This window comes from Hippopotamus amphibius, chromosome 14 (genome assembly GCF_030028045.1).
Source record: "Hippopotamus amphibius kiboko isolate mHipAmp2 chromosome 14, mHipAmp2.hap2, whole genome shotgun sequence".
Classification (NCBI taxonomy): Eukaryota; Metazoa; Chordata; class Mammalia; order Artiodactyla; family Hippopotamidae; genus Hippopotamus; species Hippopotamus amphibius.
In genome coordinates this window covers 16671617-16699587 of record NC_080199.1, presented here as the reverse complement: position 1 = coordinate 16699587, position 27971 = coordinate 16671617, and the positions used below count along the sequence as shown (strand labels likewise).

At 44.5% G+C, this 27971-nt stretch overlaps 1 protein-coding gene across 1 annotated transcript in view; it reads left to right on the top strand.

Moving 5' to 3' along the window:
• LOC130835707 (ATP-binding cassette sub-family C member 4-like) overlaps nucleotides 1-27971 on the top strand; it is a 159268-nt gene that overhangs the window by 39543 nt on the left and 91754 nt on the right. Inside the window, exons 9-16 of the mRNA XM_057707455.1 lie at nucleotides 2389-2490; nucleotides 5758-5847; nucleotides 7149-7340; nucleotides 14846-14940; nucleotides 15164-15250; nucleotides 22111-22207; nucleotides 25512-25721; nucleotides 27086-27226. Coding sequence (XP_057563438.1) covers nucleotides 2389-2490; nucleotides 5758-5847; nucleotides 7149-7340; nucleotides 14846-14940; nucleotides 15164-15250; nucleotides 22111-22207; nucleotides 25512-25721; nucleotides 27086-27226 — 1014 coding nt within the window. The remainder of the gene's footprint in view (nucleotides 1-2388; nucleotides 2491-5757; nucleotides 5848-7148; nucleotides 7341-14845; nucleotides 14941-15163; nucleotides 15251-22110; nucleotides 22208-25511; nucleotides 25722-27085; nucleotides 27227-27971) is intronic.

The following is a 27971-nucleotide window of genomic DNA, read 5'->3' as shown; positions in this document are numbered from 1 at the left end:
GAACAGGCAAGAGCTGATGAGTGGCTGACAATGGGGGAGGCCATGTGGAGAGAGAGCTCAGGCTGTGGTGGTTGAAAGCCTGCAGCGGAGTCCTCAGACCACCGTCCGTCCATCCTGCCCGCTGCTGCACACAGGCTTAGGGCGGGTAGGGGTAGCCATGCCCAGTGTTCAGGTTCTCAGTGAGCCTGGATGAGAGGAGGAGGGAACGAGAGGATTGCATCTCCTGCCAGCGGGTCTTTGAGAGAAATGCAAGGATCCCGTCTTCTTTTCCTGCACAGAAGCAGGTTTTCACTTTCAGTTTCTATCAGTTTTTTGAAGTAGGATTTTGCAATCACTTTTGTGACTTTGGGGCATGATAGAGAAGGATGTCAAGGACCCGAAGGGTGTTTATGATGTTTAGGGTACTAGGTTAGTATTTATGTGTTGTTTTCTTTCTCAAATATCCTCAAAGTCTTGTTTCTGTTGCCCCCTGTGTTGTTTAGGATTCAGTTTGCCTGTGGATCCTAGAATTACCCAGGTTAAACCTGCTTACACGGGTAGTTTGTTTTTCTTTCCTGAAAGAATCCTTGTAAGGCTTTGTATTAGTTTCTTGGGGCTGCAGTAACAAAGTATCACAAACCAGGTGCTTAAAACCACAGAAATGTATTGTTCCTCAGTCCTGGAGGCTAGAAGTCTGAAGTCAGCAGGGTCACCATCCCTCTGCATCCTGTAAGTGGGAAGCCTTCCTCGCCTCTTCTAGCTTCCGGTGGTTGCAGGCAAACCTTGGCTTTCTTGGCTTGTAACTGCCGTCACTCCAGCCTGTCTCCATCATCAAGTGGCTGTTTTCTGTGTGTCTGTCTCTGTGTCTCTCTTCTTATAAGGGCAGCAATCATATTGGATTCAAGGCCCACCCTCCTCCACTGTGGTCTCACCTTAATTGGTTACATCTGCAATAACCCTATTTCCAAATAAAGTCATATTTTGAGGTAGGACTTAAGCATATCTTTTTACAGGGATACAATTCACCCCATAACAAGCTCCATGGCTAGTATGGTCCTCATGGTGTTAGGGACCCAGACTCTTTCTTGTTACTCCCCTGCATGTGGCCTTGACCCAGCTGGCAGCCTCCAAGGCCCAGGCCGTGGGGTGGATGAAGGTCCTGGATGTTGTCATTTTCCACTGTCCTGGATCTAGTCACGTGGCTGTACCTATCTGTTCGGGAGGCTGGAGAGAGAGGGTCTCCTTCCAGGCTGCCACATGCCGGCTAAAATCCAGGGTTTGTTACCACAGAAGAATGAGAGCAGATTTTGAGGACAGTCTCTGCCACATGTTCACAGTTCTTTGAGGCAGGGTGGGCAGTGGGGGTGGTCTCAGTTGTTTACTCAATGTCTGCACCACTGTGGCTTTTCTCATTGAGTTATGTGTAGGATTTGCAGGGAAAGAGGGAGTTTTCCTGTATATGATTATGTTAGCTTTGTAGTGGTTCACAGGACTTGGTTTATTCAGCTAAATTCCATTGAATAGCTGCTAAGGGGTGTGGAAAACAGCAGAAGTGGGAGATGCCACCATTCCTGCTGTCAAGGAGAGAGGGTGTTGACTGAGAAGAGACAGTGATTGTGAAAAGATGCTTGTAAAAGATTTTTCAAGAGATAGAAACTGAATAAGAGCATGTTATTTTTAGAACAGTGACACGTGATAGTTATGACGAGCTGTGATATGGGTTTAACACGCGTGAGGAGGAAAGCAGAGTGTACTTGCGTGTGCAGGTAAAGGTCTTGACCCAAAACAGGAGGAGCCGGGGTTTTGTTCAGAGTCTCTGCTGTTGGTCTTGTGTCCCAGCCTGTCCTGTGCCCCCTGATTCCTGCAGGCCTGGGAACGGCCTTCCTCCCTGTGTTCCTCGCAGTGTCGCGTGGTGCTTGGCACCTGGTGGGATTCAGTAAATATTTGTGGAATCATTTCCTACCAGCTCCCCTGTTTGTTGTTAGGAACACAAAAGTAAAACAATAAAAATGTCCAAGTTCTAAAAGTGTTGGAGTTTGGAGCCATATTTTCTCCTTAAGGGCAAACTATACACTTGTTGAGCAAGTTACAATTTTCCTCTTGGCCAGGAACTCTTTATATATCTATGTGTTTACATATAAAATATTTATATACACTTTAAATACATCATTTATATACACACATACATATGTATATAAAATACTCTGCATACTATATATACTATATGATCGCATATACTATATGCTGTAATAATAGTATTATTCTATATATTATTTAGTATGTAAATACAGTTGGCAAAATGGTACGTAGGCTGTATAAAATTTTTTTATTGCAAATTCCAGGAAGCAATTGTATTTGTTTGTGACTTGTTCCTGCAGTTTAAACAATCTGTTTCTCCTTTTTCTGTAGACATTTCTACTACTTGATGAGATATCACATTGCAACCCTGAGGTGCCATCAGATGGTAAAACGATAGTGCACGTGCAAGATTTCACTGCTTTTTGGAAGAAGGTAATAAATCTTCTATTCCAAGATCGTGACTCCTAATAGACAACTTGACATAGATTTATTGGAGAATTCCGAGGTTTTATATGTAGCAAGTAAAATGCGACTTGCTCATTTACAGAAAGTGTGAAAGAATTCTGAAATAATTTTTATGTAAAATCTCAAAATCAGGATTAAGGTTTGCAGCTAATGGAGATTAAGTATAAAATCAGCCTAAGAAGACCTTTGATATGTTGCTCTCTGTCTTATTTTCAAGAGAACTTTCAAAGTATTAGCACATTTTGAAATTAAATGTTAGAATTTACAGGATTGGACAGACAAAATGCTACAGTATGGAAAGGGTTAACCAACAAATACACAACCAGTTGTTATAGATGAGAGGCTTTGGGGAGTCAGGGTACATTTTTTGCCTTGATATTCTCAGACCATCTCATTACATACAGAGTAAAGCCATGATCTGGATCTTTGCTGTGGGGTAGGGTGGTGTCTCCTCAATCCTATGGTTCTGGATGGTGCTGGCGACTTTGGTGGCAGCCAGGGGCTGGGAGGAGACAGCAGGTAGACATAGTAAGCACCAGTGATTCCCAGTTGAAGGGCTGCACTGTGTGGCAAGCTGACAGAACTGGCGATTTTCCAACACTTGGTTTATTTATGACGTTCAGGCAAACAGAGAAAGCAACAGGGTCCGCTCTCAATAAGTTGTCAATACTGCACACCCAGTGCACCTGTTACTGACAACTGAAATACTCCCCCCATCCCCTGGTTCCACAGTCCTCTGTGCACATCCTCCTGTATTGGTGTGGATTAGTCAGGAAAACAACTCACAGCACGGGAGAGGGAGGTCCAGGCTGGAATTAGTTATGTAGACGGTGAAAGAGGGGAAAGAAAAGCAGGAAGGGCCAGACAGTGGTGAGTGACACAACCCAGAGGTTAGCAATGGCAGGAAGCTGCTCCCACCCCAGGGCTGGAGGGACTCAGGGAGGAAGAGGCTCTACCAGTGCCCACTCTCTGGATCAGAGCCCAGGAGCCTGGCTTCTGAAGGGAGTGAGGACCACAGAGCAAGTGTCTGTACTCTGTCGACTCATCCTGGCTTTTCATGCCTGTGACTCTGTTGTGCCACCTGCATTGTGTTCACCTGCTTCTGATTCAGTGCCTGCCGTCCCCACCAAGAAAAGAATAGTGTGTCCCCAAGTATGTAAAATCACATCCCTGTGCCTTTTGCACATGGAAACTCACACAAGATGCCTCATCTAACCTGACAGTTTCTCCTACCTTTAATACAGTAGATTTACCTCCTGCTGGGTATTTCTCATCATAGTACACTTGAAGCATTTATGGGAAGCACCACTAAAAGTGCATTATAAAGGCCACTCTATATGAATGCTAAGATTGTATGACCCATTACCAAATTTCTTTTGTACCCAGCTATGCAGCATTTTAAAATGAGCTATTTTGTTCTTCTTTCAAGAACTTAATAACCTGTTCTTAGACTTCTGTGCAACTTTTGTTGTACTACAGAACACCCTATTCTGCTGTCCTGGCCTTGCCTATGGAAGGCTTGTGCCCCTTGCCGGGGTCGTTAGTAATTAGGGGCTGTCAGGAGGGGGAGGGGCACAGACATTGGAGTTTTGGAGAGAAGCTGAGTCTGAATGAAGCACGTGCTGGGTTCGGAGGTAGGAGGTAGACATGAGCTCTGTAACCTGCTCCACTGGACAGCCAGGTGGGCAGGTGGGGGAAGGTCTCAGGGACCCAGGTCTCATTCATGAAATGATGGGACTTGGTCTCAGTCTTTAAGCTTTAAAATATATGGTCCTGTGGGAGCCTCCACATCTCCACGGGGCAGGGGTTTGGAACTGTGTCGGGCACAGAGTGGGGGCTCAGCCGATGATCCTTGTTGAGTCAGGGTCCAATCCTGAAGCCTGAACGGGGAGGGAGCTCAGTGTTTGACTCTGACAAACTGTGAGGGGTGGGGACAGGGAGCTGTTTGTATGTAGCTCATTGTTTTGTTGCGTAACTGAGTAAAAAGTAGTAAAATAGGAACCCTAAGTGTCAGACAAGAAGAAAGGAGTGGAGAAGCTTAAAAAATGTTTCAATGTGTTAAAATCTAGCTTCTTATTGATAGATTTGTAATTCCTATAACATCTGGGGGGTGTTTTTGGTGATGAAAAACAATTGTAATTTTTTCAGATGTGAATGTTTTATAATTAGTTCAGTTCTTTCCAAAGAAATTTTTCATTTTGAAGATTATCCAGACTTTTAATCCAGACTCTGTGCTTTTAGTCTTTTGGGCATTTTACTGATCAAGTGTAACCACTCATTTTTTAAAAAACATTAGCAGTTACTGAGAATTTTCTTAACACTTAGGATATGTAAGGACATAAACACACCCTTAAGTCTCTCAGGAATATGACCTGATTGGCACGATGAGTACTTTGTCCTTCTCCCCCGTGTTGGATTGTGTGCTGTTGCGCGTACCTTCATGTTTCTTGTTTTTCCTGCAGTAGAAATACTTTATTACCCCTGCTTAGCCAGGACAGGGAATGCTTGTAACATGTATAAAACTGAGGCTTTATCACTCTGACCCATGATGTCATAATTAATTTCTTTATTCCCCAATTTTTTGTTGTTGTTAGTGTTAAATTAGAGCTCTTGTTCAATTAGAGCTTTGACCATTATTTATGAGTTAATTTACCAAGAGTGACTTTATCATATGAAGGGCCCCTTTGCTTGCTGAGCAATGCTGAGGTTCATTCTTCATCGAATGAAAATGGAGAGATTAGTGAAGATTTCAAATTATTTTTTAGTGAAGGGCCAGGCACATCATGTACTTATGCTGCCACCTTGTGGAGATTTATGAGATAGACAGTTAAAACCAAGGGTCGTAAAGAAAACAAATTAAAAATCTCCCATACTTAATATTCTCTTAAGTACATTATTTTAATGAGCTAGTGTGCATCAGGCAGTTTGCATTTCAAGCAGGTGTCTTGGCACTTCAACTACTTAAATTTTGTGGGTGTCTAGTGCTGTTTCCATATGGAAATCTGGTGAAAGAAAGAGCCTTCCTAAAGGCAACTAAATCTGTTTCAGCACCTCTCCTCCCTCCAAAGAGATAGGATTGGATGAGAAGGCCTCCAGGACACAGTATCTTAAAATAGGAAGGAACAAATGTGAGCTCTGTTAGCATATCAACGACTGTTATGCTTTCTCTACTTTCCGAAGTAATTTATGCTTCTTTACTGAAATGGGCACATTTTTATAAACTTTAATTTGTAGGCATCAAATACCCCAACCCTACAAGGCCTTTCCTTTACTGTCAGACCCGGTGAACTGTTGGCTGTGATCGGACCTGTGGGGGCAGGAAAGGTAAGTTATGATGCCTTTTGGCAGCTGGATGCAACGCCACAGCCCCTACTAAATTCTCAGAGTTGAGCCTAGAGCTGTGTGTAACACAGTTTGAATTGGGTGTTTCCAGAACAGCATTTCTCTAAGTGTGTTCCATGGAACATTCGTTTTGCAAGAAGGTTTCATGGCCAAATAAATCTGGATAAACGCACATTGTGTTTTCCTTCTCGGTGCTTCATGTTGCAAGGTTAGGAAGAGCTCGTCGGGAATATGGGTGTCTCAGTGAAGGAAATTATTTATGTGGCAGCTGTTCGGGATGGACTGTAGACAGTGGGGATTTCTTTTTGTCACAGTGGCCCCTCCAGGAAGTCTGGAGGTTGTAAAGGCTCTTCCAGGAAGCTTTGAGCATTTCCTCATGTGACTTGACTTGGTCCCATCAGTGCACGTGTAGTGAGTGTGCCGCCATGTGCTGGAGTTAAAGACACAGACGTGAGCAGGACCCCGACGCCCCTGCCTCCAGAGGCAACCGGGGTCTGGGGCGAGATAGACACACAGGCAGGTTATTTCAGCCCAGTGTGGTGAGCGCTCTGATGGTGTGGACACAGACACGTCGCGTCTGTGTGTTGTAAGAGATTGGAAGGACATGTGCACGTGCACTTAGTCTCCTGTGTTCTGTGTAACAAAGTACAGAGACCTAAACGTGGGATGTGTACATGAGAAGGTGATGATTTCCTCTATGATGGGCTTTTGCTCTTTGGACACAACTCACTTCAGAGTTTTTTAAATTAATAATCTTTGGATATATTCTTCTCACCTGTAGCTTTTTTAAAAACAAGTGTTTGTCAAGTAAAGGATACCTGGATGCAGGAACAACTGCGCTAAACATCAGTTACAAGAAATACACATCCTGCTGGGCTGCTCTGCTAGTTAAAAATGTTAAACATTCTTAATTAGTCTTTGCTCTGTATAGAACTTCATTTGGGGGGAACTTGGGCAGAGTAGATTGTTATACTATGAGGGTGAGTCAAAAATTACCCGTACTCTGGCTGTAGAATTGACGGAAGTTTTAGTATAATTAGAGTGCAGATAATTTTTGCCTCATCTTGTATTTTGTTAATATTTCTTATCAACCATTAGTTTACATTGACCAGTACTGTTATTTTCAGTTTTTTTGTCCCATCTGCCGGGGCTGTACTTTATCCTGTTCTACAGGAAAGGGTTCTATCATTTATCAAGCGCCCAGGGTGGGGGCGGCTGTGCTGCAGGGCGTGTTCTGTCCTGAGTGCTGCCTGTTCACGTGTGTGTGTTGCCGTCTGTTTCAGTCGTCACTGTTAAGTGCTGTGCTGGGGGAGCTGCCCCCGAGCCAGGGGCTGGTCAGCGTGCACGGGAGGATCGCGTATGTTTCTCAGCAGCCCTGGGTGTTTTCAGGAACTGTGCGGAGTAATATTTTATTTGGGAAGAAATATGAGGAAGACCGATATGAAGAAGTAATAAAGGCTTGTGCTTTGGAGGAGGTGAGTAATGACTTCTGAGTTGCATATACTCGAATTTCAAATGATGATAGTGTTGGTTTAAACTACAAGCTTTGTTGAAAGTTCTTTTTCTTTAATTTCAAAGATTTTGGATTGTTGCTTAATATTTTAAGCTGATCTTCTGGGTAAACATGCAGGCATATACACTGCTGTTTTGATCCTGATGTAATAAAAACACTCACAGAATGGCTTTTTTTGGGGGGGAGGCGAGCGGGTTGTTTCATTCCTTTTTAACTTATTTGTTTAATGGACAGTTAGAAAAGTTTGTAGAAACAGAGAGCACAGTGTAATGAGCCCTCCTGTGCCCACCCCCAGCTCCAACCAGGAGCAGCTGGAGGCGAGTCTGGCTGCGTCTCTACCCCTGCCCTCTGCCAGCCCCACCCCCATCCCAGATTATTCTGCGGCAGATCCCAGACCTCAGATTAGTCCATATGTAAACATTTCATTAGTTACCTCTAAAACATGGGAAAGCCTTTGGAAAAAAATCACCACATTATTTCACCTGAAAAATAATCCAGAGTCCTGAATATTATCAGTCTTCTGGTCCGTGTTTACATGTTGTTAATCATCTCACTGAGAAATCTCTTTCACCATTGTTTGAATCTGACTCCACATGAGGTCTGTACCCTGCACTTGGTCGATGCCTCCTCTGTCCCTCTCAGTCTCTGGGTTTCCCTCTCCACTTGTTTTATTTATTTATTTTTAAAAATTTGTTTATTTATTTATTGGCTGTGTTGAGTCTTCATTGCTGCACACGAGCTTTCTCTAGTTGTGGCAAACTGGGGCTACTCTTCATTGTGGTACGGGGGCTCCTCATTGCCATGGCTTCTCTTGTTTCGGAGCACGGGCTCTAAGCACATGGGCTTCAGTAGTTGCGGCACACAGGCTCAATAGTTGTGGCACACGGGCTTAGTTGCTCTGCACCATGTGGGATCTTCCTGGAGCAGGGCTCGAACTTATGTCCCCTGCATTGGCAGGTGGATTCTTAACCACTGCGCCACCTAGGAAGCCCCAATCCACTTGGTTTTAACTGTATTTTTGTTTAAAGAAAATGGAATGCTTTAAAATTTCTTCTTAACATTGCATCCTTTCACTGGGGAGAGATTGTTTTCAGAAATTGCATTGAGTTTCACAGAAAATGGAAAGATGAAACGTTTAACTGTATGTTGGGATTTAAATAAAATTAGCGAATAAATGATGAAAACTGAACTTACCTTATAGGAGAAAATAGTTTGGCAAAAGGAAAGAAAAATATAATTACTGCTAAGTAGTATGTTACTCTCTTGGGTTATAAAAATCAGTGAATAATAGCATTAAAGGGCTCCCTCAGGGGTTTGTTCAGTGCAGTCTGGTCATCTGACTTCTTTTATACGTGAGGAAAAGGCTGGGACAGACTTTCAAAGGTACCTTGAAGGCTCCAAACCGTGGAAATAGTAATTCTGCTTGAACAATGGCTTGAACATCATAGGTTGTATCAGGTGAATAGCATTTTAGGATGATGTGGACAAAACAGAATTGCTTGCTTGTTTAATGGGCTTCTATTTCTTTCTCCTGGGTCATTGCTAATGGGAAATTGTGTATTTGCAGAAATGATGTCAGGTTGGCAGGAATGAGCTAGACTTTTATTAAATGGTGTGTAGACTATGTAAGAAAAGAAAGGGGACGCAAATGTCAAACAGGAGAACAAGAGCTCCCATTTATTCAGAGTCCACGTGCCAGTCATTTTTCTGTCTCTCATACGTGTGGGTGCACACACATAAAATGGTGTATGAGTTATTAATTCATTATGAGTGCCTTCCATGTACCTATGCTCATTTTATAGTTGGTAAAACTCAGGCTTGGAGAGATGAAACAGCTGTCCTCCACATTTGCAGCTCAAGTTCAGATCCATTTCTGCATGACTCTAGACTCCATCCTTTTCCATAATGCTGTGCTGCCTCTCAGCTGAGGAAGTTTATAGGGAAGAACTTTTAAAAAAGTGGGTGATGGATGAAGGTGGAAGGTGGGATGTGGAATAAATAGATCTCAAGCATTTCCTCTTTACCTTAATCATGTCCAGCTCCTGATGCCCAGATCAGGCTCCAGAGACCTAGGCCAATGTATGGCTGTTTCTTTGCATGACCTTGCCTTTCTGGTGAAGCTCAGCCCTGTCTTTCTCCCCCACATTTGAGCATCTCTGGAGAAGAGCAGGTGCTGCAAAGAGTGGCTGCCATTCAGCGTTTTCCCGTGGGGGCTGATGCTTTGCGCAGCCACGTGGGGGGATTGGACCAGTAACGTGGGCAGTGTTCTGGGGCTTCACCCACCCTTGGGTGTCTGTGCGGCACAGACTCTGGTGGGAAGGGCCCCTACAGGATTGGGGTACAGAGGGATTCTTCTGTACGTGATGTGACATTTATAAATATGGGCTCTTGTCCTGTTCTGCCTCGTGGTTGGACAAGGAGTTGGGGCCCCTCGTGCCCATTTCCTCCTTGGCAGGAAGGGAGGCCCAGGGCAGAAAAGTAGTAGAGAGTGGAGTCCTGGCCTTGGTTTGTCACTTGCCCACTGTCACTTTTGACATGTCCTGTTACCTGCCTGGGCCTCTGATGTTTCTGCAGCAAAATGAGAACATTGGGTCAGAGAGTTTCCAACAGGTTTTGCTGCTCCTCTGGAATGCCATCTTTGATTAGCAAGGGATCAGTAAGATCTTTACGACACCTGGGAACCACTTAATGAGTAAGGAGATCCTCTGCTTATCTCCTTTTGGAATCCACGTGTCAGTGGATGGGCATGAGATGGCCACAGATAATAGTGGCGTCCTGGAGTTATTTTGGCCTGTAGATACAGAGACTGCATGTGTGGTAGAAAAGGCTTGGCCTTTGGAGAGAAACAGTCCTGGGTAGTAACTCCAGGTATTTGTCTCAGTTTCCTTTCTTATTAAATGGGTGGGGTTACTGTAAAGGCTGCAGGCAATGCCTGTGAAATGCAAACAAGCCAGGGTTTCAGTACATGGTAGCCATTGTCACTATTATAGATCTTTCCTCTACATGCATCCATCCATATAAATATAGTAAAAATTTCTCCTTACAGTTCTCCCTACCCCCACCTCTCCCAAATCCTGGAGGAAAAAGCAGGAAAAAAAAAAGCAATATTTATTGTATTACGTATGTTAGTAACAGCTAGATATATTATACTAGATCTAATTAAACATTTCAGTTATTTGAGCTAAAAACATTTCTGTCATAAAAGAGGGAGATAAGAAGTAATTACATTTGGCAACATCGATTCAGGCTGATGACATCAACTCCAAGGCCCAGGAGTCAGAAGGCTCAGGGATGGAGTCTCAGTTTCTCTTTTACTAGGTGTGTGGTTTTGGCTGATTGTCTGAACCTTATAAGCCTGATCTGTAAGATGGAGATAATAATACTGTCAACCTCATAAGGTTATTTTGAGGATGAAATGCAGCAGTGATTTTAAAGCACTGGATTGCTAGGGACATAACAAGCACTCTGTGTTAGAATGATTTTGAAAATAAATTAGCCCTTAATTATAAGCTCAGCCACTTTTTGGTAAAATCACATCCATAAAATGTGACATGTAAGGAAGAAAGTATCTGAGTCCTTAACTTCCATTATTTGAGTTGACACTTATATAGGTGCTCTACACATAGTACATTATATAAATCAACAATAAAAATATTTTGTTACCATAAGGAATATAGTATGTAACATTTGTCTGCATGTTATCTTTAACTTGAAGGCTTTTAAAAGCTTTTAGGCAATACATATTTAAAAGTATCACATTGATAAATTCTAGTTTAATATTTTCCCACATAGACCACTTGAATTTACAACCCCCTCTTGGGTGCCTATAAGCTTGTACTTTCATCTCATATTTACCATATTCCTGCCAACTTGGACATTTTCTTTTCAAGATGCCTTGACACTTATAGAATAATAAGTTTATTGATATTTCTATGTTTAGGTAGAGACCTTCAAGTCTGGAGTTATTTTGGTATTGCCTTCATTTCAAATATATTCTTCAGTCACTACTTGGGCAGCATGATGTGAAAAGAGCAAAAGGCTATGAGTTGACATGAGCTTGGTTCAGATTCCAACCCTTCTGTTTGACAGCTGACCGTCCTCAGACCAGTGATGTAACCTCACTTAGTCTCAGTTTCCTCATCTGTGAAATGGGGCTAGTACTTCCTATGCAGCTTGTTGTGAGGATTAGAGATAATCAGCATCAGGGTCCAGAACAGAGCTTGGTGCACAGATCTCACCCTCCAGGAGCTGAGAGAAGCCGCGTGCACACGTGCGAATGATGGAACAGAGTAAGACGGGTTCTTCACGAGAGATGTAAACAAAGCCTTAGGAACCAGCAAGAAGAGAGATGAGTCCAGGGTGGTTTCATGGGAGAGAGTGTTTGGGCTGAGCCTGAAAAGATGGGCAGGATATTGACAGGCCATAAGAGGAGGGGCAATTCCAAATGGAAGAAAAGCTGTGAAGACAGGCAGGGGCCTCCCCCTGTTTGACTCTGGAGTCCAGCCCTCCTCTGCCAGGGTCTCAAGTCCTGTCTTCATTAACTATTTCAACAGTCTGCTCCATGGTGTTTCTACCGTAAGTCTCTACCACCGCTGAAGGGCCCTTGATGTATTTCTGGACGGATGGCATCAAATCGGTGTAGCCATTTCCTAATTTGCCTCTAGTTTGTGTGTCTGCTCTTCAGTGAAAATTGGTTAAATTTAACTTAGAGGAAAACAACATGAATAAGAACACCTTCCTGTCAGTGGAAGGAATTGTAATCTGTGCTCAACTCGGGCTTTTCCCTTCAACCTAATCAGAAAATGGTGGCTGGGAAATTAGTCTGACTTGGATTTTACTTCAGATGTTTTTCCCATCTGGGGCTGGTCCGTAAATAGTTTGCAGAGTCAACAACATACTTGAAGTCCTGCTACCAGACTCAGAGAGAGAGACTGTTTCTTATGCCTTAACTATGCTAAATGAAAGAGTGGATTTAAGTGCCTTTTCTAGAAAATGGTTAAGATTGCTGTGCTACAATGTGGTGCTATATTTTGAGAAGAACATCAGAAAATCATAAACTCAAAGCATGAAAGCTAAGGAGAACAGTTTTCAAGGACTGCCAACAGTGAAACAGAGGCCCAGTAAACTCTGTGTGTGTGTGTGTGTGTGTGTGTGTGTGTGTGTGTAAGGCTGGGAACATATGTTAAAATGGCTCACTGTTTTCCTTGAAAGCCAAAGGAAGACATGGTATTAGAAAGAAAGAAGGTAAAATCATGATGAATTTTCATAACAGAGCAGTTGTTGCCTTTCATTTGATGCACCCAGGTAAGCTTTGCGTGTGCAGGGAACCTGTGTGTGCCTGTGTGTCTTCGTGGCTGTCAGGGAGGGTTGTGATGGGGACAGTCTCTTTCTTCTCCTTGTGGTGTTGTGCTTTGCATATTGTGATTCACACTGTGAATGGGGTCCCACTGTTAGTCTCATGAGAAAATAGACATCAGTCACCCGTAGCAAGTTACATCAATTCATGTCCTTTTCCCACACGTGCAGGGTGTTCATGCACTTGTTTTGATTCTTATAGCATCCTTGAGTTTAGTGATTCTTGTTTCTGCAGCACAATCTGTAGAAGAGGAAAATGAGACTCACGGAGATCAGAGGCCTTGTTTATCATGGAGACCCCAGTGTGCCACTTGCTTTCTCCCCAAATTTGCTGAAGTAGAGACAGAGAAATGAGGGCTTCATCTGCAGAGAGGCACTGCTGTGTATCCTAGATTGATGCCTGAGGGGATTAATAGATAGCAGACTCCCCCCGAGCTCTGCTTGTCTATGCCAGGCTCTGTTGAGTGATAATTATAGGCAACCTAAGATTTCTAGTATAGTACTATGTAACTTAAATCTGATTGTTAACTTGTCATTTTGGGGATGTTCTTGTGATCTTTTTTTTTTCTCCTCAGTTACTCTGGGGAAGATCGACTGATTTGTTCTTTACCTCTTAAATGAAATTGAAATTTAGCTTTTGATAGATTCCCAGATCCTCAAGTCATAACTTCATGTCCTTAGCTTTGAGCTTTTCCTGCTTCCACAGACAAGCACCTACTTAGTTCAGCTGATCTGCTTGGTGTCCCTCGAGCACACTGTGTCTTTCCCTTTGGTTTTCCTATCCAGCCTGCTTTTTCTGCTGTCATTTTTCATATAGATCTTGTCTGTCACTCTGTCATTTGGCTTAAATGAAGACACAGGTCAGGTGTTATCCCTTCCCTAAAAGTGGGAAGCTGAGGCCAAGATCAGCAAAATGTCCAGTTTAAGACACACTCATTCCTTGATAAAATAAGTCCTGTGCCTTCACCAGCCTGGTCCTGTGCCTCTCACACCTGTGCCTCTAGCACAATCCTTCACACTTGCATGTCCAGCTGCACCAAGACATCACTGAGAGGTCATCTCAGCTTGTCCACAATTGAAGTCTCCTAAACCTGCATCCACCGTCTTCCCCAAGTCAGTAAAGGGCGACCCTGTTCTTCCCCTTCCTCACGCCCAAACACTGCAATCCTCCTCTTCTCTTACAGCCCACACCCACCCTGCCAGCAGGTGTTACAGCCTCCACCTTCCACATGTGTCTGGAGTGTGACCCGTCTCTCCATTCCCACTGCTCCCATTCTGGTCCTGGCCACCATCATCTCTCACCTAGATTATTCCGGTAGCCTCCTCACTTGTATCAGCCCTCACCCTTCCTCTTGACTGTCTATTTTCTGCAAAGTTTTGGAGTTATTCCTTAAAAACCTCAGACCATGTCAGTCCTCCCCACCACATTCCCCCGTTACTGGGAGTGACACCAGGGCTCCTCCTGCTCTGTCACTGCCCTCATCCCCCTCATTCTTACTCGGCACCAGCTCTCCTGGCCTCTTGCTTGTCCTGGAAAACCTTGGGTACCTGCCCCATGGCCTCTGTACTCACTCATTGCTCTGTGTGGAGCCTCCTCTCCAGGTCTGCATGAGCCCCCTCCACCCTCCTCCAGATCTGCTCACACCCCTTCTGAACAGAGTCCTTCCCGACCCCAGTATAGACTCACTTTCCCTCCTTCACTCTCCATCCTACTAAGCTGACTTCCTTTTCCTTCTAGTCCTTAGTACTTGCACTCATGCTAATTTTCCATATTGTCCATCTCCCACCATGGAAACAAACTCTAGGAACTTTGTTTCCTCATGGCTGAATTCATTGTGCCCAGAACAATGCCTACATATAGTCCATCCTCAATACATATATGTTAATGGACAAATGAAGAAATGTTGTGAGAAACTACAGAATGACAATGAATGAAAAGCCATAAGAGGTTTATTTTTTTTAATACTCAAAGTTATAGTTTAGCCACTGTGAAATAACCCTATTGCTGTTGATCAAATACTTGTATGAAGAACTGATCCTGAAAGGTTAGGATGGCAGGAGGAGAACACATTTGAAATCTTTTTCTTTTCCCCCTTTTCTATCTCCATGTAGGATTTTCAGGTTCTGAAGGATGGGGATCTAACTGTGATAGGAGACAGAGGAAACACGCTGAGTGGAGGGCAGAAAGCCCGGGTCAGCCTCGCAAGGTAAATGATGTTTCAGTTGCCATCCTGCCCCTGCCTCCTCCGTGGCTCCTAGTGGAGGTGAGCACGCAGAGCCCACTCACCTGGTGGGTGCTGTGTGAGGCAGGGTCTTGGCCTTTTCCATGGGCTCATGGAATGAACATGGAGTTGTTGGACGCTGTCATGATTCAGAGCTGGCATCCAGAGATCGGGAAAGGTTCTCCTGACATCTCTCTACATTTCCTAGAGCTGTGTATCAGGATGCAGACATCTACCTCCTGGACGATCCGCTCAGCGCAGTAGATGCAGAAGTCAGCAGGCACTTGTTCGAACAGTGAGTTTGCCCCTGTTTTCTGTCATTTCTGCTTTCTAAGAACCCTGTAGACATCAGGGAAGAGAGCTCAGGAAAGCCTTTGTGCTTCAGGAGACTCAGATTGTTCTGCCGTGGTGTCCATCTCTCCCCTCCCTTCCCTCCGCAGAAGATCCATCATAGAGAAATTTTGCACCATGATGAGGTCAAGACAGGAAAATGCAGGAGGTGCTTCCAGTGTGTGGAGGCCAGTGGAGCCTGTGCTTTAGGAGCTGAGGAGTAGATGACAGATGTTCCCCTGCAGCTTGCAGTTGGTAACTGGACACTGTGGGTGGACCCAGACCCCAGGAATAAGAACAATGATGCACTTTTTTTTTTTTAAAAGTTTAAAGTTTCTAGAAAAGTTTAACCTCTTATGGAAATAAGTGAATGCATTTCACATGATGACTTTTCACATATAAATAAATGATAGGTAGATTTTGGTAAACCACTTATTAAGTTCTTAAAAGTAAACCATGCAGGTGATCACTTCCTGAATATTGTTTTTTTTTTTCTTTTTTAATTGTAGTTTTAGATCACTTTTAAGTTCACGGTAAAATGGTAAGATTGGGGGAAAAGTTCAGAGATTTTCTGTACGTCCCCTGTCCCCATACATGCCTATTACCAACATTACTCTCCAGAGCGCTACATGTATTACAACTGATGAATCTTCACTGACACATCCAAAGTCTGTAGTGACAAATGTCCATCATGATAGTATCATACAGAGTGCTTTCAATGCCTTAAAAATCCTCTGTTGATGCACGGTTTTTAAGTCAGAGGGTGGGTCTCGGTAACCTGGGACTTGGCTGCCAGTTCTTTTCCTCCATCATTTGTTTAAGGCATGTCAGAAGTGAAGTTTTCAGCACTGATGTAGGGCTTCCGTGGAAAACCTTGTTGGTTTATGCTTATTATTCAGTAGGTTTGGAAATGCTTAATAAAGTCTAGAATTTAAGAATGACATTGTAGATCTGAGTATGAGTTCAGTTATTTAACATTGCCTCATGGATGCTTACTCGAATTAATACTTAGACCCACGATGTGGGGTTAACTTGAATTTGAAACTAGGAATCTAGAATCTGGCTTAAGTCCTGATTCTCATTTTGTATTTCTGGAATTTGTTCAGTGGCTTTTACTTGGCCACCAGACCCCTGAAGCAGAACAGCTCTGATACTTTTCTGTGTGTAATGTGTCCTAACACACACTGACCGATGTCTCTGATGGAGCCTAGACTGGCCTTTTTGAAAGCCTCGTGAACTTGCTTTCTGTGAAACAGCATCCACATCTACCCATGGTTAGTTACCTTGCTGTTGTTCACCTTGTTAAAGCCAACTAGCCCTTCCAGCTGCACTAATTAAAGCCCCACTGTGTGTAATGAGACCAGTGCCCTTATAGATGTTGCTGCACAAAACCTCTTAGTTTACAAAGGAGGACAGTGAGCCAGGAGAGGGGAGGGACCCACCCTGGGCAGAGGGGAGACTAAGACTTTCAGCTCTCATTCCTGCCTCTAAGGAATCTGTCTCTACGTGGAGCTTGTTCAGACAGATGCCTGGGAAAAGTTCAGCAGAGTCGAGGTTTAGAGAGTTTCAATACAGGATAGTAAATGGTAAATGGAAGCAGAAGTGGGCAGCTGTAGGCTTTTCTGCTGAAGTTGGGAAGCTCCTTGTGCACTGGGCTTGGCAGGAAGTGTTCTGTGGGCCTGCAGGCTGGGCAGGGTTTGTGGAGACTGAGAATGGGATTCTCAGTCTAGAGGAAGAGTAGAAGCACAGGTATAGAGGGAGGAATAAGCAAGGCTGTGAGAAGAACAGCAGGCACATCCTCACCTGGAGGATGCAGGTTGTACAGGAGAGAGAAGCTATTTGGAAATTCTTGTGGTCAGGTCTTGCATTAGTTTGCTAGGGCTGTGTCTGTCCAGGCTGCTCTCACAGGAGATCATAACCTGGGTGGCTTATAAGTAACAGAAATTTATCTCTCCCACTTCTGGAGGCTGGGAAAGTCCATGGTCAAGGCGCTGGCAGATTTGGTGTCTGATGAGCGTTTGATTCTTATGTCCTCATGCAGTGGAAGGGGTGACGGAGCGATGTGGGTCCTTTTTATAAGGACACTAATCCTATTCATGAAGGCTCCACCCTCGTGACCTGATCATCTCCCAAGGGCCTCTTATATCCAGTACATTCACAGTGGGATTAGGTTTCAACACGTGAATTTTGTAGGACAGAAACATGCAGTCTATAGCAGGCTGTTACAGATGGTTGGGGGTGGTGGTTGCTTAAACAGAAATTAAGTTTCTTACAGTTCTCAAGGCTGAAAGTTCAAGAGCAAGGTGTGGGCAGGTTCAGTTTCTGCTGAGACCTCTCTCCTTGGCTTCCAATGACATCCTCCTCTCTGTGTCCTTACCTGGTCTTTCCCCTGTTCATGTGCACCCATGTCTCTGTCCTTATGTCTTAGTCTCCTCTTCTAAGGACATGAGTCACATTGGATTAGTTCCACCCTAAATAAGGGTAACGGTTACCTCTTTAAAGGCCCTGTCACCAGATTCTAAGGTACTGGTGGTTAATGTGTCAACAAGAATTTCTGGGGGGACAGAATTAATTCACAGCAAGTCCCAAGTAGTAAAGTAAAGAGACTTCAGTGGAGTCAGCAGTGGGAGAGTGAGATGTGTGAGGAGCTCTGAGCTCTGGGTACTAGGAGCTGAGATTCCACAACCACTAAGCACAGGTCATGCAGTGGGTTCCACCAAAGTTTGTATGTAACTTGTGCTTAGTGTTGAGGTGATGAAAGAGCTCTGCAGATGGATGGTAGTGATGGCTGCACAACAATGTGACCGTACTTAATACCACTGAACTGTATGTTTAGAAATGGTAAATTTCATGTTATGTATATTTTACCACAATAAAAAAAGTGTAGAGTGGCATTGAACCTTTCAGAACATGAGAGAGCAGGACAGCTGACACGAGCGAGCAGGACAGGCATGGCCTCCCCCTCTCTGATCTGAGCTGCCTTTCCCACCCTCTCCTCATCATGACTTGATGAATTTTCCCTTAGAGAAGTGTCTTGTGTCTTGTTGTGAGTTCAGTGACAGGCACTAGTGCTGTGACAGAGATTCCCCACCCCCACTCTTCTGGCATCGTGGTGAGCTCAGCCTCTCTGTTCCCAGGGCCCCGCCCTGAACTTGCAAATGACTGTCACCTCGTCTTGTGTGAGTCTGCACAAGTTCTCCATCACTCCAGGAACAGTTTCTGTTGGCCATTGCATCAGTGTCATGGGGAAGGGAGTTGAAGGCGTTTTAATTGCCAAGTATCAGAGTGCTCATCACAAAAGCTCTTCCAAGTTCTTCAAGCACAGGAGGTCCTTATAAAGTCCTCTCCCATCTTTTGGGTTTAATGACCTTGGATGTGCACTTCATAGAAGCAAGCTTGTTCAGATTGTTATTTGCTAATCAGAACCACATTCTCTGGGGAATCTTAGGGCTGGGAGCACGAATGCAATTTAGGAAATCACTCAGCAGCAACTGGAGAATGTTCTCAAATTAGAAAATTGGATGGAACCATATGCTATGAGAGATGGCGGTGGTGTAGAAGCTTAGTAATGGAAAGTGTTTTGTATTAAAAGTGAATGAATCACACTTCTACTTGCTGTTAACACTTTGCTTCAGTCATGAATCTATATCCCAGGTTATTAAGGTCTGCGAGTTTTACAGCTGTATGTTACAAACATTAAGTGGGTTCTATCACCTACGGAAGGTTAGAGGCCTTAGGTGAACTGATGTGTCTCACCTGCGTCCAGCTGTGGGTCCCGTCACGGTTCAGCCCACATCACCAGACCGCCACCTCCTGTGTCATCAGTTCTTCGGGTCTGTCCTGATCAGATTCCCAGGCTGCTGTCTACACAGGTCACCCTTCCTGCTCCAGCCCTTCACACACTCCCCCTCACGTTCAGTGTGCAGCTCCCGGTCCTCAAATTGAGAACACACTTCTTTGCCGTCTGCCCCCATCAGCCTTCCCAGCCCTTCCCCACACCCACTCGGTGTTCCAGCCGTACTGGCTTTGTGGGTGGTCCTTTCTCACACCTGTCTTTCTGTAGATACTGCTCCCTCTGTCCCAGAGCCAGGGAACAGTGCACCAGGGCAAAGAAGGAAGGTGAAAGATGGACCCCTGCCTTTCCCTCCTGTTCCTTCAGGGGGAGCCTGTGCCCTTCTGTCTTCCTAGAGCCCTCAGTGGGCTGTACTTGACCTTCGAGTCTCCCTCACTCCCCATAAGCTGTGAGTGCAGGAAGGTGCCTTAGCCCAGCATGTCCTGTCCCAGGATCCCTGCAGCTGCTGTGCCTTCTTCCAGGGATGTTCCCTCCCGATAGTCTCATGGTTCCCTTGTCACCCCATCTAAGACAGCAGCCCCCCCTTGCTTTTCCTTCAGAGCACACATCATGGCCCAGTGGTGCATTTTCTATACGTTCAGTGTGTCCCCCTGTACATGGTGCAGAGTATTGTCTGCCTTCTTGGCCTACAGGTGTATCCCCGGCACTTAGGAGAGTGCCTGGCTCCTCAACAAACCTCTGCTGATTGAATGAATGAAGGTGGGACTCTGTCTTTCTTATTTGTATCCCCTCTACCATGGGGCGTGTCCCCTCTTAACACAGCCCCCATATAGGATTATATATGGGATTATAGGATTAACACAGCCCTTATATAGGAATAGCAGTTAAGGAACTTATTGCTGAATCCATCATTTTTTAAGGCATGACTTGGAAATCTTACTCTAAAAACTTCAACAATTGAGCATTTCCCTAGAGATTTGAATAAAAAGCATGATTTTGGAAAAATTCAAAGCCATCAGCTGATCACTTCATTGTATTTATTCATATTACTTCACCTGTGGTGGGATGTTAGGAAGAAAACATTTTCGAACTTTCAGGTTGGTCCACCTTGGACGTAAAAACCCATTGGATTTGATTTACACCCACCTTCAGGGACTGTTGGCAAGTAAGTATGAATTAAGGAGAAATAATTCCATTGAAAGCTTTAGTACTAAGTCCAAAGAGAGGGTTACTCAGTCAAGAAACTTAGGTATAAACACTGAACTAACACATGTCAAAGGGAAAAATGATTTCTTTGGACTTAATGAAGCGATGGTGTATGTGTCGATATCCTGGGTTCTTGCTTCTGATCAAAGACCCAGTGTCCAGAGTGTCCCCTTAGGACTTTTCTATCCTGAGTCCAAAGCACATGACTGCTTGTGGGTTAGGGAGGAGTGGAGAAGGGGACTGATGTTTACTGACTGAATTGGTGGTTTGATTTCTCAGAACGTGTGGATGAGTTGTTATTGGCCTTGTTTTGAGATGAAGAAACTGAGGTTTGGTAGCTCGTCCAACGTTGTCAGTTTGGTGAGAGGGACTGAGCTGCCGTCTGCTGCCTCCAGACTCTCCATCTGACTCACTCAGCAGGCTGAGCTGTGGCCCACGTTCCTGAGATTTGTTCTGCGAGGGTCTCAGGCACCCAGAGTACATGCCTGGGGCTCTGCCTGTGGTCACTGGGGCCCCGGACAGGCTACTCGCTTCCCTGGAGGGTTGTAGACCCTTGTGGGGTGAGACTGGGGCTGAGTCCCTAGGGGTCTGCATTTAAAGTGTAGGAGCAGTTGGAGGGGTTCCTGTAAAACACACTTAAGGTTGGATACTGAGGGGGGTTGTTGGGCTGCACCCCGCAGACCTGCAAGGCCTGTACTTGCCCAGCTGAGACCTAAGAAAGAGCCTGGAGTCAGCGACGGAGACACAAATGGTTTAATAGATAGGGTGAGTTTACATGTCTGAAGCAAAGTCCTGGAGGGACACCCCACTGTGTGAGGCCCATGTTGGGGCAGGACTTGGTGGCAGTCTTCATTCCTGGGGGGAGGGCAGGTTGGCCTGTTGGTTACCATGGAAACCAGCAAAGGGGCAGGCCCTTCACCACCCCTTTGACAAGTCTAATGGAGAGTTCTGATCTAAAGCTAGAACAGTCATTAGCTGGGGCCTGGGACGAGTAAGTAGGAAGGTCAGTCATCTAAGTAGGTATAGGTGAAGCCGGCATCCGTGGAGCAGAGAATGTACAGACAGCAAGAAAACCATCTTGGGTGGCCTGATATGCAGGGGTCTTGGCTATAGAGAATTGGTGTGTCTTTTGAGCTTCTGGTTGATTTCCACTGTGATTTGGGCCATTTGCATTCCATTCTTTCATTTTCAAATTTGGAAGGTGTTCAGTCCTAATGAAATGCTTCCTGAATGGGACTGAGAATGTTCTAGAGACTGATGGAGGCCATGCTAGCATTTATTTTATATCTAACATTATTTGGAAAGAAATGTCTAGGAAATTCACTCTGGAAAATGTTACCAAGAATCTATTAATTTTTTATTGTTAATATGTACATCATTAATCATAAATAATGACCTACAAAACTAAGAAAAATGTACACATTTTTATATGACATAGATCCCTCTTCTCCCATTCCTGTGTAGCCATAAAATAGTGTTTTAGTTTAGTCAAGTTTTGGAATCTCAGTATTGCTCAATTATTTTTCATCATGAAATGTAAATTATTGTTAAGCTAAGTTTTTGGAAAAAACAACTTAGCTGCTGTTTCACTGGAATGCTGTTTAGAATTTTTTTAGCAGCTCTAGTTTGCTGCTGATAAATTTGAGGACCTACTTGGGATCATTGATTCATATTTGTATTTAGTTTGTATTGTTTATTTGGTATTTAAACTACAGATCTTTGATTGCTGTGTTGTTTTTGCCTCAGTATGTTTTCAAAATATGTGTTTTCAATTGGGAGCACTCCCATTAATGTGCTTTTGCATCCTGTACCTTTTACATTTGTAGGTGTATTTGCCAAGCCTTGAAGGAGAAGATCACAATCCTAGTGACTCATCAGCTGCAGTTCCTAAAGGATGCAAGTCAGATTCTGATATTGAAACGTGTAAGTGATTTCTAGAAGTCTGTGGAATGCTAATACTCTGGTGTGTTGAAGATCAGGCCTTCCAGCACATCACTCTCCTTGGATTCAGGGTAGATGTCTTTTTCTTCCTCAGTTTTATGTCCCTTTCCTCCAGAGCAAGTGGTATCCACGCCTTTGAGGATGAGTCCAAAGTCATGTAGAAATGTCACTATTACACTCTATGTCACATAAACCCTATAGTATATAAAAGTGCTACCATAGAGTTACTGAATTATCACTGTTCTAATGAAATTTCTTAAGGAGAATGATGCTATTTTATTTAGAACTTTTTGTTTTCTCCTCCACAAATTAAGTCAAAGTATATTATTTGTATCCATGTGATTGTCATGTGCAGTTTACCTAGGGAACATCTTCCATTAATTCCAGAAGTGAGGTTTGGTAGCTGAGCACCCTGGTCAGAGACACCCACTCTGCTGGTGTGGCCAGTTACTGGTCTCACTTTCCAGGGCTTTTTTTGTGCCCCATACGTGTGGGAGCCTGTGCAGCAGTAGGACAAGGCCCTGCCTTCATGGGGCTCCTGTTCTTATGCGGACAGATGTGACGAAGGAGAGAGGGGTGGGGATTGACATCCTGGCTGCCTCCCTGAGGAGGTGATGCCTCACAGGGCCTGAGTGACAGGAAGGTGGGGGCGACACAGAAACCTGGGGGTGGGGGGTCTGAGGCAGGGGGTCTTAAGGAGCGAGCTGGAAGGTTGGAGGAATGGCAGGAAGGCCAGTGTGTCTGAGGAGAGTGAGCAGGGGGACATGGAGGGAGCTGGTCTCTGAGCAGTGGGCAGGGGGCCCAGAAGTGGGATGGAAGCCCTTGGATGGTCCAGAGCAGAGGAGTGATGTGCAGGATTTAAAAGATTCCTCTGATGTTCACTGGAGGGGTGACAGCAGAAGCAGTTAGAAGTCTTAGTAAAGTTGAGAAGATGGAAATGTGTGCTCAGGCTAGTGTATGAGTTTCTAGAGCTGCCAGAACAAAGTACTATCAACTGGGTGGCTTAAAACAACAGGAATTTATTGTCTCACTGTTCTGGAGGCTACAAGTTCCAAATCAAGGTGCTGGCTGGGCCCTGCTCTCCCTGAAGGCTGTGAGGGAGAGTCCTCCCTCCCAGCTTCTGGTGTTCGCTGGCCTTCCATGTGGTTCCTTGGCTTCGGGCTGCAGCGCTGTAGTCTCTGCCTCTGATGTCACGTGGCCATTGTCCCCATGTGTGTCTGAGGCTCTTCTCTTCTCATAAGGACATCAGTCCTTTTGGATTTAGGGCCACCTTACTCTCATATGACCTCATCTTCACTTGATTACATTTGCAAAAACTCTATATCCAAATAAGATCCTGTTCACAGGTATCATGTTTAGGGTTTGAACATACCTTTTTGGGGGCCACCATTCAACCCCCAGCACCTAGCATGGTTGGGGGTGGGGTGGAGATTAGTGAGGAGTTTTCAGACTTGGTGGTGGTTTGATGCTTCACTCCTTGGCTTGTTTGCCTCTGTGCCTCAGCACCTCCTTGTTAATCCTTGCCTGTTCCAGCAGTCCCTTTGTCAAATCCCTCACTTATCAAATGAATTTCTACCTTAAGAAGGGTTATTAAAATGCAGAATTACTGCCTCTCTAGAAGCAGTTCCATGTGTCAACTCCTGTCCACCCTTTCAAGAATAAAGAGCTCAGGATTTGAGAGCAGTTAATTTCATGTTTGGAGGGGGTGATACTAGTGTGTAAATCCCCAACATTTGCAGTATTATGAGCACAGAATCAGTGGGAGGCAGAATAACCTGTTCAGCCCGTCCCTAGATGTTCTGGGGTTCCCTTATTGCTTCTTTTGAGGAGACCACCCTCAATTTTACTACTATCAGAACTACTGTTTGTTCACTGGTGAGCACCCTGGATGAGTTGGGGTCCGTCCTTACTGTTTGTCTGGTCCGTGTCTCACAGCAGAGAGGGGATGGCTGCCCCTTTGTCCCCTTGGAGTTGTCAGCGCTTGTCCGCTGAGTGAAATTTCTGTCTTTGGACCCCTGGTTGTTTCCTTGTGCATCTTACAGATACTAAGTGGAAAGTGGTAATTTCATTAAATAAGGTGCATGAATTTTGCCTCCCAAGTGGAACAAGACACAATATATCCTGAATGATTATGTTATTCTGCAGTATCAGATGGTACCCAAAGGCTTCATTGGGTTTCTCCCAGAGGACCACCTCAGGGGATGGAGTGCGAGGGGTCCTAACTAGGGTTGTGGGCCACCTTCTTCCACCTGCCTTAACCAGAGCTACCCTCTGTTTAATTTTGCATCCTGGGATTTTCCCTAATATTTTGTTTGACACTGAGTGAATCAGCTGAGTCTTATTTCATGGGGTCAGAAAATAGTGAAAACATCTGCATATTATTTTATAGAACTTTGTAAGGGAGGGAAACTGCAATGATGTGTCACACATGGTCAGAGAACATGATTGGCTTGACTATAGTTTAAGCAGTTGCCTGAGTTGTGGAAGCCTGGTTGGCTGCTTGTGGTTGGCTGTTCTTAACCACTTGTGGTTGGTTGATTTTTCTCAGATCTGAGTGCGTTGATTCTGGCTTAGGGTCTGGTTTGCTGGCACAGGCTGCCAAGGCATTAGAGCCACCCCAGTCTTGTGGCCTCCTTGTTTAATTACTTTAATAAGTGGATTATTGAATTTTCAGTTGGGACATTCCTGCATTTGTGGGGAAGTTGTAAAGACCATGAAGACACAGCTGATGGGTTCTCTGTCCAGGGCTGGTTCCTCCATGTCTCATCCCCGTGGGGCACATGATGCTATGACAGTGGTCAGCGAGGATTTGATGAGGGACTCTTAGCTCTGCAGATGTGCTTGTGCCCCCCTCTGGTTCAGTCTTAAGTTTCTTTCCTGGAATATCCTCCCCAATGAACTGTCTCTTTAAATTCTGCTTGTCACATGAGGCTTCTCTGAGTTTCCATGTTGTCTAAAAATACTGCACTGATACTCCCACCAACATCTGTACATTTTGCTCCCCTAAAAGTCCATGGTAGTTATGTCAATGGCCTCCATTTTTAACACATGAGCACCCATTTCTTTCATGTCCCCCAGGACCTAACACAGGGTTTGGCAGAGAACAGAATGCTCAGTTCTGTGTCAAGTGGAAATGAGCTAGATTTGTCAACCAGAATTCCAGACCTAAGGATCATTTTCTTAGGAAAATCATACCTTTAAGACCAGTTAACTTTTCTAGATTAGTATGTAGATTAGATTAATATTATCAAATGCAAATATATTCCTCTCAAATTCTTTATTTTAGGGCAAAATTATGCAAAAAGGGACTTATGCTGAGTTTCCAAAATCTGGGGTAGATTTTGAAAATATCATTTTAAAGGAGAATGAGGAGGCTGAACCATCTCCAGGTCCAGGAGCTCCGACTCTGAGGAATGAGACCTCCTTCGAGTCTTCAGTTCAGTCTCAACAATCTTCCAGACCCTCTTTGCAAGAAGCTGCTCCAGAGGACCAAGATGTGAGTTTCTCATCCTGCAACATGCCCTGGCCTGTCCGCTTTTGGTGGACTCATGGACCCTTATTCTGCTTCACTCACGACATCTTCGATTGTCCCAAAGTAGACCCTAAGTTTCCAAAGCCTTATTGCATGGAATTGGTAGAATTAGAAGAGCATGAAGGGAGTAGGCCTGCCTGGGGTTCCCCTCTGGGTGTAGGATGGAGAATCTCATGGAGATCAGTAGTGGGTGCACTGCTGTGAATTCCTGGGTATATGTTTCTCATGGTGATATTGGAACTCTTCAATTTACTATAGTTACATCCTACTTGCTGTGGTGGCTCCTGGCTTCCTTTATGCATCCAGAGGCTTAATGTGACGACCCCCTTAGACTGAGTCCTGCTGTGGCCTAAATTAAATGAGCTACTTTTCCTATATGTTGGAATGGTCTGGCACTGCAGGTGACTGATGGTAGTATTTTGCCCCCTTGTCAGATGGTTTGTGATAAGCCAGAGGTAGCACGTGCAAAGGACCTGACACATAGCAGACACTTTGGAGTTAGTTCCCTTCTTCCTTTCTTACCTTTGAAGACCAAGAACCACCTCTTATCCACCTTGAATCCCCAGTGGCCAGCATAGAGCCCAGGACATCCTTGGCTCCTGTGACTCTATAATGCATTCTAAGTCCTCCAGGCAGAAATGCAGAAATGCACTAGACGTCCCTTAAATACATACCCAGTTATTCCTTGATATCCAAACCCTCACTATCCAAATCCAAGAGCCTGGGTGATTCTGATAAATATTCAGATTAGTCCCTCACATTCCACACTCAGGAATCACTCTCTGAAATTCAGGAACCACGTAGATTCTGATCATATGCTGTCGCCCTGCTATCCAAACTCACATGACTCCAGCTCGCTGTATGAACTCAGGTTACTGTATTTGGCTGATATTTTGAGCCCAAGTATGTTTTATGTCACCATGACTGAGTGACACAGTAATCGAGAGGAATGCATCATCTCCATATCATTTTGTGTGTTATTTGGGAACAAGCTTTTACTTTCATGCTTGAATCGGGCATGTTGTGCCTGTGCTGAGTCATGATCAACTTTAAGCAAAGCCACCCAGCAGTGAATAACCTTGTGCAAGTGATGTTTCCTCATTTCTAATAGATTCCTCGGAGTGGGATGGCTGGGCCCAAGGGTGAAGGCATACATGGTTTGGCTTGATATTTCCATACCCTTCTCTGTAGGAGATGGACCATCTTGCACTCCTATCAGTGTGTGTGTGTTTTCCCACGGTTTTGCAGTGGAGCGCATTGTTGAATTTTGGAAATTTGGGGGTTCATTATTTAAAATTTTGTCTCTCACTGCCATTTTCCCCTCCCAGACTGAGAATATACAGTTCACACTATCCCTGGAGGACCGTTTGGATGGAAAAATTGGTTTTAAGACCTACAAGACCTACTTCACAGCCAGTGCTCAGTGGTTTATCATCATTTTCCTTATTCTAGTAAACATCGCAGCTCAGGTAAATAAGCACATTTATTTTGGTTTGTGCCCTCAGCTTGCTATTTACATACCATTTATACTGTATTTATTTTATATTTTTATTTTTAATGTGCATATTATGAGTTTTATGTCAAAGAATTGGCTCATGAGCTTGTGGGATCTAGCTGGGTAAACATGAAATCAGAAAGGCAGGCCTGCAGACTGGAACCCCAGGCAGCTGACCCTGCAGTCTTGAGGCGGAATTGCGTACCCCTCCAGGAGGCCTCAGGTTTGCTCTCAAGGCCTTTGATTGACTGGACGAGGCCCACCTCATTGTTGAGGGTGATCTCCTTTACTTAAATTCTGATGACAGATGGGAACCACATCTACAAAATACCTTCACAGCAATATCTAGATGAGTGTTTGGTTGAATCACTGGAGACTGGCCTGGCCAAGCTGACACAGAAAACTGACTGTCACAAGTACCTGTCAAGCTTCTTTCCTTTGAAAAATCCCAACATTTATACTATTATTACTGTATTTTACAGTCCACTTGGATTTGCATTGAAATACGTTATCTGTGGGGGACAAAATAAGTGAGGTTTCCTCGTATCATATGTACGTGATAGAGAGAGTCTAGGGAAAAAAAGATGTCTTTCAGCGATTTTGAATGTAACATGCCCTCCCTGACCTGTGGTTGTGTGGGATGAGGGGCTGGCACAGATCTGAGTTGGAAGGACCGTCTCTATTTCCTGGAGTCTATCCATCACCCATTCGAATGAGTG